General features: G+C 41.6%; 2 protein-coding genes across 3 annotated transcripts in view; both read left to right on the top strand.

Annotated features, from left to right (window-relative positions):
* The first annotated feature begins 4,709 nt into the window (after positions 1–4,709).
* Positions 4,710–6,163, top strand: LOC135525296 (C-C motif chemokine 4-like). Its single transcript, XM_064953004.1, has 3 exons — positions 4,710–4,857; positions 4,960–5,080; positions 5,587–6,163. Exons 1-3 carry the CDS (start codon positions 4,788–4,790, stop codon positions 5,699–5,701), a joined length of 306 nt encoding a protein of 101 aa, XP_064809076.1. The 5' UTR covers positions 4,710–4,787; the 3' UTR covers positions 5,702–6,163.
* A 1,876-nt stretch (positions 6,164–8,039) lies between these two features.
* The window catches only part of LOC135524499 (septin-7-like), a 38,877-nt gene continuing 34,264 nt past the window's right edge, over positions 8,040–12,652 (top strand). Inside the window, exon 1 of one of the 2 annotated variants that reach the window (XM_064952083.1) lies at positions 8,040–8,405. In XM_064952083.1, the coding sequence (XP_064808155.1) occupies positions 8,367–8,405 (39 nt within the window). In that variant the 5' untranslated portion in view covers positions 8,040–8,366. The remainder of the gene's footprint in view (positions 8,406–12,652) is intronic. The other variant, XM_064952082.1, reaches the window with a different exon arrangement.

Genomic DNA, 12,652 nt, shown 5'->3' with positions numbered 1-12,652 from the left:
CCTTGTGAAGACCAGGCAGGGTAGCCTAGTGGTTAGAGTGTTGGACTAGTAACCGGAAGGTTGCAAGTTCAAACCCCCGAGCTGACAAGGTACAAATCTGTCGTTCTGCCCCTGAACAGGCAGTTAACCCACTGTTCCCAGGCCGTCATTGAAAATAAGAATTTGTTCTTAACTGACTTGCCTGGTTAAATAAAGAAAAAATAAAATAAATAAATGCCCTGACAAATTGAGGCTGTTCTGAGGGGAAAATGGGTGCACTCAATATTAGGAAGATGTTCCTAATGTTTCTTACACTCAAGAGTATATTCAATGATATTTAATGAGCTTCACTGTCTTTGAAAGCTTGGCCTTACAAAGGGTAATTGTGGTTAGCTCTACAGTATATAGGACTATGTAGGACTATCATGAACTTTACTCAGTACCAGGATATTCACCTGGGCAGCAGGTAGCCTAGCGGTTAGTAACGGAAAGGTTGCTAGTTCAAATCCCCAAGCTGACAAGGTGAAGAATCTGTTGATGTGTCCTTCAGCGAGGCAGTTAACCCTAATTGCGCCAGGGTCACCATTGATAATGGCTGACCCTGGCAGTGACCCACTCTCCGAGGGTGTCTCAGGAGGGAGTTGGGATATGCAGGTATACAGTACCAGTCAAAAGTTTGGACAAACCTACTCATTCAAGGGTTGTTCTTTATTTTTACTGTTTTCTACAATGTAGAATAATAGTAAAGACATTAACACTATGAAATAATACATATGGAATCATGTAGTAACCAAAAAAGTGTTAAACATATAAAAATATATTTTACATTTCAGTTTCTTCAAAGTAGCCACCCTTTGCCTTGATGACAGCTTTGCACACTATTGGCATTCTCTCAACCAGCTTCACCTGGAATGCTTTTCCAGCAGTCTTGAAGGAGTTCGCACATACTTTGAGCACTTGTTGGCTGGTTTTCCTTCACTCTCTGGTCCAGCTCATCCCAAACCATCTCAATTGGATTGAGGTTGGGTGATTGTGGAGGCCCGGTCATCTGATGCAGCACCCATCACTCTCCTTCTTGGTCAAATAGCTCTTACACAGCCTGTGTGTTGGGTCATTGTCCTGTTGAAAAACAAATGAATGTCCCACAAAGCGCAAACCAGATGGGATGGCGTATCGCTGCAGAATGCGGTAGTAGCCATGCTGGTTAAGTGTACCTTGTTTTCTAAATAAATAACATACTGTACAGTGTCACCAGCAAAGCACCCCCACGCCATCACACCTCCTTCTCCATGCTTCATGTTGGGAACCACACAAGCCGTTCACCTACTCTGCTTCTCACAAAGATACGGTGGTTGGATCCAAAAATGTCAAATTTGGACAGATTTCCACCGGTCTAATGTTCATTGCTCGTGTTTCTTGGCCCAAGCAAGTCTCTTCTTTTTATTGGTGTCCTTAGAAGTTGTTTCTTTGAAGCAATTTGACCATGAAGCCCTCAGTCTCCTCTGAACAGTTGATGTTGAGATGTGTCTGTTACTTGAACTATGTGAAGCATTTATTTGGGCAGCCATTTCTAAGGCTGGTAACTCTAATGAACTTGTCCTCTGCATCAGAGGTAACTCTTTGTCTTTATTTCCTGTGTATGTCCTCATGAGAGCTAGTTTCATCAAAGTGCTTGATGGTTTTTGTGACTGCACTTGAGGAAACGTTAAAAGTTCTTGACATTTTCCGCATTGACTGACCTTCATGTCTTAAAGTAAGGATGGACTGTTATTTCTCTTTTCTTATTTGAGCTGTTCTTGCTATAATATGGGCTTGGTATTTTACCAAATAGGACTATCTTCTGTATACCACCCCTACCTTGTCACAACACAACTGATTGGCTCAAATGCATTAAGAATAGAAAGGAATTCCACAAATTAACTTTTACGAGGCACACCTATTAACTGAAATGGATTCCAGGTGACCTCCTCATGAAGCTGGTTGAGAGAATGCCAAGAGTGTGCAAAGCTGTCATCGAGGCAAACGGTGTCTACTTTGAAAAATCTCAAATCTCAAATATATTATATATTTTTTTTTTTATTACTACATGATTCCATATGTGTTATTTCATAGTTTTGATGTCTTCACTATTATTCTACAATGTATAAAATAGTTAAATTAGAGAAAAACCCTTGAATGAGTAGGTGTGTCCAAACTTTTGACTGTTACTGTATATTTGATGATATTTAATTAGCGTCACTTTCTATGAAAGCTTGGCATTACATAAGGTAATCGTGGTTAGTTACACAGCATATAGGACTTAGAAGGGAACGAAACCACTTGTGTATCAAGGAAAGAAAAGTGACAAGGAAGTTAAACCTTGTGGGTATTTTCCTCGTATGACATATACTTCTTCTTTTTAATATCAGGGGAGAGGAGAGTTCAATGTTACACTTGAATACTTTGTGAAGAACCACAAATAACTCTTCAGTGGTAGAACACTCCATTGTATGAGCTTTTTTGAAAACTCCAACGAGGGGACTCCCTATAAACATAAAGCAAAAGAATATAAACATAAAGACACCTTTTCATTTTGGCATCTTTTACCAATCAAGGGTCAATATCCCCAAATAACATTCCTCCAAACTAGTCAATTACACGTGCCTTGTAATTTGTATCTAATTTCGAGGTCTAGATTGTTCATTTGAGCTTGATGATATGCCTGATATGCCGATGAGTTAAGCAAATTGCTTGTCCAGTCAACCATAAACAGCAATTCTCATTTATAATGGCAATATTCAATCATGAATACAGTTAATTTGTGCCAACGGCCATGATGCATTCTCTACTAAAGACGTTGACATGCATGACTAGAACCACAGTTTTAAAAAAACAGTGATAGTATGACTTTTAATAAAGAGGGGAAATCACCTACTTGGGTAAAAATGTACATACCAGAATATACTGTAAGTCACAGAGCTACATGTATACAGTGCATTTGCAAAGTATTCAGGCCCCTTGACACATTTTTTACGTTACAGCCTTATACTAAAATTGATCCATATACACACACAATACCCCATTATGACAAAGCAAAAACTGTTTTTTAGACATTTTTGCAAATGTATAAAGAACAAAAAGCAGTAATACCTTATTTACATAAGTATTCAGACCCTTTGCTATGAGACTCTAAATGATTCTCAGGTGCATCCTGTTTCCATTGATCATCCTTGAGATGTTTCTACAACTTGATTGGTCCACCTGTGGTAAATTCAATTGATTGGACATGATTTGGAAAGACACACACATGTCTATATAAGGTCCAACAGTTGACAGTGCATGCCAGAGCAAAAACCAAGCCACGAGGTCGAAAGAATTGTCCATAGAGCTCAGAGACAGGATTGTGTCAAGGCACAGATCTGGGGAAGGGTACAAAATAAATTCTGCAGCATTGAAGGTCCCCAAGAACATTTTGGCCTCCATCATTCTTAAATGGAAGAAGTTTGGAACCACCAAAGACTATTCCTAGAGCTGTCCACCAGGCCAAACTGAGCAGTCGGTGGAGAAGGGAGGTGACCGGGAAACCGGTGGTCAGTCTGACAGAGCTCAGTAAAAGGCACATGATAGCCCGCTTTGAGTTTGCCAAAAGGCACCTAAAGGACTCTCAAATTACAGAGAGGTCCTTGATGAAAACCTGCTCCAGAGCACTCCTACCTCAGACTGGGGCGAAGGTTCACCTTCCAACAGGACAACGACCCTAAGCACACAGCGAAGACAACGCAGGAGTGGCTTTGGGACAAGTCTCTGAATGTCCTTGAGTGGCCCAACCAGAGCTCAGACATGAACCCGATCGAGCATCTCTGGAGAGACCTGACAATTGCTGTGCAGGTACGCTCCCCATCCAACCTAACAGAGCTTGAGAGGATCTGCAGAGAACAATGGGAGAAACTCCCAAATACAGGTGTGCCAAGCTTGTAGCGTCATACCCAAGAAGTCTCGAGGCTGTAATCGCTCCTGTGCTTCAACAAAGTACTGAGTAAAGGGTCTGAATACTTATGTAAATGTGATATTTAAAAAATTCTAAAAAACTTTTTTTTCTTTGTCATTATGTGTTGTGTTTAGATTGAAGGGAAAAAAACATTTAAATCAATTTTAGAATAAGGCTGTAACATAACATAATGTGGAATAAGTCAAAGGATCTGAATACTTTCTTAATGCTCTGTATGTACAGTTGCGCCCACAATTATTGACACCCTTGATAAAGATTAACAAAAATTACTGTATAAAATAAATAACAAAATACTGAGCTATTGTATGTCACACAGCTATATGTACAGTATATTATAGACTATGTCCAGTATATAAATCTCATGTGCTAAGTCACTAAGTGCAAACTCTCCTTCTCTAAGTTTCAATAACTCTAAGAACATTTTTGTTGATGAACAGATGAATAGAATCTAAAAATCCCACCAGGGCTTTTCTTCATTATAAATTCACAATCATATGTATACTTCTGATGTAAAACCCAATGCTGAAAAAGAGAAGTGAAATACAGTCACGTCATAAAAGAATCATGACACTGATGTATGGGATGACACACACTCAAATTCACACGACTTAAATGTTTAACAATTAGATGGGAAAAACCTGACCGAGACAATCGTTAGGGGGAGACCCTTGTCTGGGTCTCCCCCTAACTCCACCATTATAGTATAAAGACTGGTCCTCTGTACACCACAACAACGCAGAGAATAAAGCTTGACACCTGAAGTCACAACACTTTACTCCTCATTCACTCTCCACCCTCCCTGGACCAACTCTAAGCCAGCATGTTCACCCCTCGTCTTGCTATGCTGTCTGCGCTTGTTCTGGTACTCAGTGCCATCACTTTTACCGAAGGTAAGCGACTGTAACTGTAATGTTTGTAATTTTGCTCATATTTTTGAGTGTGTGTGTGTGTCCCAATCTGACCTATAAGTGTGTGTTCTGTGTGTTGTCTAGGCCTGCGTATGGCAAGCGGACCGAAGAAATGTTGTTTTACCTTTGCTGATCGTCAGATACCCAGAGGTAGAGTGGTGGGTTACACCAAGACCAGCCAGCAGTGCTCCAACCCAGCCATTCTGTGAGTAACCTTACTGTTATTTAGCTGTTACTGTCTGAGAGTGGACATGTGGCGATTTGTGCTTGAGGGTGATTTCTAAGTTAGTGTGATCCGAACACTCAAGGTCCTGAAAGAATCAAAGAAAAGTGTTATGTTGTAATATTACAGGTGTCAGACAGACAGAGAGCCATTGATTCAATCATACTGTGTGTAAGAGTAAGAGACCGCTCCACAAAGAGAGAGTGAGCTTCTTCTTTTTGGTGACTATCCCTCTGTTGTAAAAACCCAGCATGTGTTCCTCTTTCCTGTGATCAACTTTCACTACCTCACTTTCATGTTGTCATGCATTTTCCTTGAGAACAAAAGTCCTCTGACATCATCATCTAAAACTAGGTTAAAAATCTAACATAGATCTAAAACAGGATGTCATAAGTCATGAGTGAGCCTAGGATGTCTTGCATGTGATTGTCCCTATGCAGTATTGTTGCTGTTATGCTGTGCTAATAACCCTGTTTTTCTATGTCCAGGTTTAAGACTCAGGCGGGGCGACAGGTGTGTGCCAGGTCCTCAGACAGATGGGTGAAGGACTACATCAACTTCCTGGACAGCAAGAAGTCTGGGGAGCAGACACCACTCCTGTAACCATGGTGATCGGACCGTCAGCTGCGTCAACATCAAAGCAAATCCTTCAGAACCTCTTTTGTACCTCTATTTCACAAGGACATGGCCAGTGATCTGCCTCAGAGAGAGCAGTCATGGTCCTGAGCCAAAACACCACCTGGGTCTGGGGAAATAGATAAGCTAGATGATCTCTATATAACTGTAACACTGTGAGCTGCCTGTAGCCCTTTCTCTTTAGCATTTGATGCCTGTGATCAAATGACAGAGATTGATTTGACAGAACGATTGTCAATATTTATTTTTTAAATTAAATTCGATACACACATCCATAAAACACATAATTGTGTAGAATTTGAGTGTAGTTCCAGGTTATGTTACATTTAAGTATTATTGATTACTGAATTGTAGGATATAGGCCTATATTCTGTTTTACTGCCTTCAATTCATTAAAATGCATGTAGACAAATAATTTGTTGGTTTCAATGCCTCGCTCTCTGTTTTAATGCTTACCTGATTACACAGGACTGTAAAACATCTCTAAACCACACTGAATATTCAGATGCACTCAATTGTGTAAGTGTGTCAAACTGTCTCAGCGTGAAGGAGATGACAGTTTCACTGGCCAGCTCATTCGTAAGCTGATATATCACCTGTAAATGAACTGTAGTGGTGGATTCCTAACTATTGTATCAGTCATAGGCTCATAGTGTGTGTGTGTGTGTGTGTGTGTGTGTGTGTGTGTGTGTGTGTGTGTGTGTGTGTGTGTGTGTGTGTGTGTGTGTGTGTGTGTGTGTGTGTGTGTGTGTGTGTGTGTGTGTGTGTGTGTGTGTGTGTGTGTGTGTGTGTGTGTGTGTGTGTGTGTGTCATTGCCTCATCCGCATGGCAAGCGGTACTGGAGCACCAAGTCTAATACATTTTGATTGGATCCTAATGCTCGAATGCACAGCCACAAAAGAGCACAACTAGCCTTGCTGGTGTTCTCGAATCACCGTGTGGAATGAACTCATGGTTGTTTCTGGATTATCCTGTTGACAATATGAATAAAGGAGGCCAGGAGACCACATGTATGCGATATTGGACCTGTGATCAATGCAAATCCAATGGCACGTTTATGAGATGATGGTCTGTCCAAGACCTTCATGAAAGATTCGTAACAGATTCAAGATAAAAGGCTCGGCTTACCACAATGCAGTTCGTAGACCAACTGAAAAAGAAGATTCCCAGTGTTTGTGATGCTAGTTGTTTGGTGCGACGCAGACAGGGTGGCGTGAGTGGTGAAAAAGAAGAGTCATTGTCTGTTCTTTTGAGTTTTGATCAAACCAAATCCAATTGTATTGGTCACATACACATGTTTAGCAGATGTTTTGTGGGTGTAGGGAAATGCAATAATATTGATGTTGAGTCTTTTCCCAACAAAATGATGTTCGTATATATAAGTTATCCTGTATGAGCTTTTGTGCCGAAAACACTACATTGTTATAGTGAGATGTGTGCAGAAGGGCATGAGACAAAGGAATGTGTAGCATTGGAGAAATCAAATCGAAGTTTATTTGTCACGTGCTCCGAATACACCTTACAGTGAAATAAAAACTGTTGAGAAGCCTTGTTGTCCTAGACTTGGCACTAGTGGTATGAGGTATGTGTTAATTGTAGGGGTGCCCATGGGGCTGGGGATCAGAAATGTCCCGTGCTAGAGAGGCAGGTTCAGGTTTCCAGGGTTAGAGTAGTGCAGAATTTGTCATATGCTGAGGCAGTGAAGAAAGTAGAGGAAGATGGGTCAAGGGGGAGGGATCCTGAGAGGAGTGGTGTGAGTAGTACATCTGTATCAGTACAGAGGGATAGACAAACAAGTGTTATGTGTTTCAGTAAGATTGGGTTTTTAGCATTTATAGCAATGGTTATCAACTGTACTGCAGAGATGGAACGTAAGTCTCCAAAACTTGAGGTTGTGGTGGCAGCTGCAGAGAAGTATTTGGGTGTGAGACTTGACATCAGAATAGTTACAGGGTGTATTAAGTGGTGGTGTCCCATCCTTTCAGGTTGTTGGAATGAGCTAAGACTAAATAGATTTAAATAGTGGAGTAGGGTGGTGTTATTTTTTATAATAAAAAAAGTATATTGTGAGTGTAGTGTTAGATGGTAGGGTATTTGTTTATTTTATTTTTTCAAGCGAAGTATAAGGGAGTTGTACTCCAGTATAGTAGGTGGCAGTAACGTAACGTACATTGGATGCCAACCGCCGTTAAACCTAATCGAATAAGAATGCAGTTCGTATTAAGAACCAATAGAATTCGGTAGTCCATCGAATCTGATGTGACATCACAATTTCAGCTGTCTCTAGCCAATAGGCATATACAGTAGTTCCAAAGGAGGAGACAATCGCCTTTCGAGATTGCAACACAAACATTTCCCCACTTGTGCGGTTTGTCAACGGTCTATTCTTTCTAGTCGTCGTAACCTATGTTGATGGTCTACCACCAACCCAATTTCATTCATTTGGGCCCGTTGAGAGGCACAAGGGTTCTGTTGCTACTCGTAGGCTACATACAAACGTTGCGTTGCAGGAAGAGGACGGCCCTTTTTTTAAAGCAGTGTCTCTTGACGCTTTTGTTCCGTGTTTAAAAAAAAAAAAATGTATGTCTGATCTATTCGTCTCTAGGGTGGGTGGTGTCACAGTAGTACTACAATGATCGAACGACCAGAATCTGCAGTTGCCAGCATTGCAGTAAGTGTTATTCTTATCACATCAAATCATTGATATTTTCTCTCGTGTGAACTGGACACATATTTTCATTGATTAATTGAAACCGATACTATGAATGCATCCCATGTTGTCTTATCCAACGTTAAAACCCCACGATCGTCCGAGGCAATAGGAGAAAGAGGAATGTAGCCGAAAATTAGGATTTCTCTCATAGCTCTTGGCCTTAGTATGTTTGTTCAACTCCATTCTCCCGTATTCACTAGAAAACCAGCCTCTGGCAACGGAAGACTACGCATGAACGTTTTATTATCGGCCTTGCCTTAGGTTTGAGCATCTCGACTGCTACTCCGCTTTGTTGTACCCATTTACGTTGTGTTATTACGCGTTGTATCATTGTATTACGCAGCATACATTGTATATATATTTTGTCTTTATTATAAAGGTAACAATTGTAACCTGCTCTTGCGAAGTGCACTTGTCGCTTTAAAATCGGCTCACGCACCGACCGATCAAATTGAATAGTGCCAATGACATCCCACGTCCAATCGTGGAAAGGCATGGCCATGCATGCATAATAACGCGTTGGAGAGGCTCACCCTAACATTGCGAATGCACTATGGAATTTCTGAGGAAAATCTTATGTTTCCATGCAGATATCCGAAACATCCATAGGCTATATGAATATGGCAATTTTAGATTTGCGCACGTGATGAAGATTATTGGATGTAGTGGAGTCTTTGATTTCATTCTATAGAGCTCCGGCTTTGTAGGCCTAAAAAAAGGAGTTACCTCTGGTTCATTTAGCCATTCCTAATAGGGAACGAATAGGGTTTTGGGATAAATGCTGAAAATAAGGTCTGAGGTTAACACAGGCTTAGGAGCTCTTATATGTTTTGTTCTGAGATATCAGTCAGTTAACATGACCTTTATCAAATATGAAGCCTTTATGTGCGTTATGCGTGTGGGGGGGTATGTGATGTTTCATGATAAAGATTATCTCATTAAATAAACATATACGATCTCCTACGCCTGTGTTTACCACAAACCTTATTTTCAGCATATATACAACAACTCTTAAATTTCCCTATAGGATTTGTCCAACGAACCATGGTGTAGTTAGTGCCTACAAAACGACGCCAGTACTATTTCTCTCTATAGGCTGTAAGTGGGTCTTGTCAATCAAAATTTGACAAGGCCTATGTTCAGTTCAATATGCAGAAACACATAATTTGACAAATTTGCATTGGCAAACAAGAGAATCAGATGCAGATGTCATCCAGAGGGGGTTAAAGAGCAACACATGGACTTGGACTGCCTCTTCTAAACCACAGACACCGCTTTATTCACAGGCCTCAAATCTCTCTCTCTCCCTCTTCAAAACATCACCAATCATTCTAGCTGCTATCCATCTGGTACGTGTAGGTCTGTGACAGTCATGGCATTTTGGATGACAGTTATTGGTCAGCCAAATGATCATAGTCACCATTTTAAATAGCAAAAAAATATATATTTTTGAATACTAACATTTTCTCCTCTGCTCCTGACTGCATGTTTTCTCCGCTCCTGACTGCATGTTTTCTCCGCTCCTGACTGCATGTTTTCTCCGCTCCTGACTGCATGTTTTCTCCGCTCCTGACTGCATGTTTTCTCCGCTCCTGACTGCATGTTTTCTCCGCTCCTGACTGCATGTTTTCTCCGCTCCTGACTGCATGTTTTCTCCGCTCCTGACTGCATGTTTTCTCCGCTCCTGACTGCATGTTTTCTCCGCTCCTGACTGCATGTTTTCTCCGCTCCTGACTGCATGTTTTCTCCGCTCCTGACTGCATGTTTTCTCCGCTCCTGACTGCATGTTTTCTCCGCTCCTGACTGCATGTTTTCTCCGCTCCTGACTGCATGTTTTCTCCGCTCCTGACTGCATGTTTTCTCCGCTCCTGACTGCATGTTTTCTCCGCTCCTGACTGCATGTTTTCTCCGCTCCTGACTGCATGTTTTCTCCCTCCTGACTGCATGTTTTCTCCGCTCCTGACTGCATGTTTTCTCCGCTCCTGACTGCATGTTTTCTCCGCTCCTGACTGCATGTTTTCTCCGCTCCTGACTGCATGTTTTCTCCGCTCCTGACTGCATGTTTTCTCCGCTCCTGACTGCATGTTTTCTCCGCTCCTGACTGCATGTTTTCTCTGCTCCTGACTCTGCTCCTGACTGCATGTTTTCTCTGCTCCTGACTCCGCTCCTGACTGCATGTTTTCTCCGCTCCTGACTCTGCTCCTGACTGCATGTTTTCTCTGCTCCTGACTCTGCTCCTGACTGCATGTTTTCTCTGCTCCTGACTCCGCTCCTGACTGCATGTTTTCTCTGCTCCTGACTCTGCTCCTGACTGCATGTTTTCTCTGCTCCTGACTGCATGTTTTCTCTGCTCCTGACTCTGCTCCTGACTGCATGTTTTCTCTGCTCCTGACTCTGCTCCTGACTGCATGTTTTCTCTGCTCCTGATTCTGCTCCTGACTGCATGTTTTCTCTGCTCCTGACTGCATGTTTTCTCTGCTCCTGACTCCGCTCCTGACTGCATGTTTTCTCTGCTCCCGACTCCGCTCCTGACTGCATGTTTTCTCTGCTCCTGACTGCATGTTGACTCCGCTCCTGACTGCATGTTGACTCCGCTCCTGACTGCATGTTGACTCCGCTCCTGACTGCATGTTTTCTCTGCTCCTGACTGCATGTTGACTCCGCTCCTGACTGCATGTTTTCTCCGCTCCTGACTGCATGGCTGTCATGGCTTTAGAAGCTTCTGATAGGCTAATTGACATCATTTGAATCAATTGGAGGTGTACCCGTGGGTGTATTTCAAGGCCTACATTCAAACTCAGTGCCTCTTTGCTTGACATCGTTGGAAAATAAAAAGAAATCAGCCAAGACCTCAGACAAAACATTGTAGACCTCAAGTCAGGTTCAGCCTTGGGAGCAATTTCCAAACGCCTGAAGGTACCACGTTCATCTGTAAAGACCATGGGACCATGCAGCCATCATTCCTCTCAGGAAGGATACACGTTCTGTCTCCTAGAGATGAACGTACTTTGGTACAAAAAGTGCAAATCAATCCCAGAACAACAGCAAAGGACCTTGTGAAAATTCTGGAGGAAACCGGTAAAAAACTATCTTTTTCCACAGTAAAACAAGTCCTATATCGACATAACCTGAAAGGCCGTTCAGCAAGGAAGAAGCCACTGCTCCAAAACTGCCATAAAAAAAGCCAGACTACGGTTTGCAACTGCACATGGGAATAAAGATCATACTTTTTGGAGAAATGTCCTCTGGTCTGATGAAACAAAAATAGAACTGTTTGGCCATAATGACCATCGTTATGTTTGGAGGAAAAGGGGGAGGCTTGCAGAACACCATCCCAACCGTGAAGCACGGGGGATGAAGCACAAAGGCCCTATAGCAAAGCCCATATCTATGTGATGGACAGAATAGCCTAGGTGTTTTTGTCTCTGCCACTACTTGTTATCTGGTTTAATATGCCATTTCTCTTTGACATGATGTGCCCTGATTTAATGATACACACACACACACAGATTAAGGTAAATTCAGCACACACAGTGTATCAGAGCTTAAAACTCCAACTCCTTTCCTCAAAGGGAAATTACCTGTACTCAGACACATCAGACAAATAAAATCAAATACAATTGTATTTGTCACATGCTTTGTAAAAGCAGGTGAATGCTTTGAAGTGACAGTGAAATGCTTATTTACGGGCCCTTCTCAACAATGCAAAAAAAGGAAATAGTAGAAACATTTAAAAAATAATAACACAAGGAGTAAATACACAATGCGTAATGATAACATGGATATATACACAAGTTACCAGTACCTGGTTGATGTGCAGGGATATGAGGTAATTGGGCTAGATATGTACAGTACCAGTCAAAAGTTTGGACACACCTATTCATTCCAGGGTTTCTTTATTTTTACTATGTTCTACATTGTAGAATATTAGTGAAGACATGAAAAATATGAAATAACATATATGGAATCATGTAGTAGCCAAAAAGGTGTTAAACGAATCAAAATATATTTTATATTTTAGTTTCTTCAAAGTAGCCACCCTTTGCCTTGATGACAGCTTTGCACACTCTTGGCATGCTCTCAACCAGCTTCATGAGGTGGTCACCTGGAATGCATTTCAATTAAAAGTTAATTTGTGGAATTTCTTTCCTTTTTAATGCGTTTGAGCCAATCAGTTGTTTTGTGACAAGGTGGAGGTGGTATGC

The sequence above is a fragment of the Oncorhynchus masou genome, chromosome 31, assembly GCF_036934945.1.
Source record: "Oncorhynchus masou masou isolate Uvic2021 chromosome 31, UVic_Omas_1.1, whole genome shotgun sequence".
Classification (NCBI taxonomy): Eukaryota; Metazoa; Chordata; class Actinopteri; order Salmoniformes; family Salmonidae; genus Oncorhynchus; species Oncorhynchus masou.
The sequence above is the reverse complement of the archived record's forward strand: the minus strand, read 5'-3'. Positions and strand labels throughout refer to the sequence as shown.

Coding starts and splice junctions, on each gene's coding strand:
- LOC135525296 (XM_064953004.1), top strand. CDS start 4,788: ATGTTCACCCCTCGTCTTGCTATGCTGTCTGCGCTTGTTCTGGTACTC. Junction 4,858..4,959: donor TGCCATCACTTTTACCGAAG/GTAAGCGACTGT, acceptor TGTGTTGTCTAG/GCCTGCGTATGGCAAGCGGA. Junction 5,081..5,586: donor TGCTCCAACCCAGCCATTCT/GTGAGTAACCTT, acceptor TTCTATGTCCAG/GTTTAAGACTCAGGCGGGGC.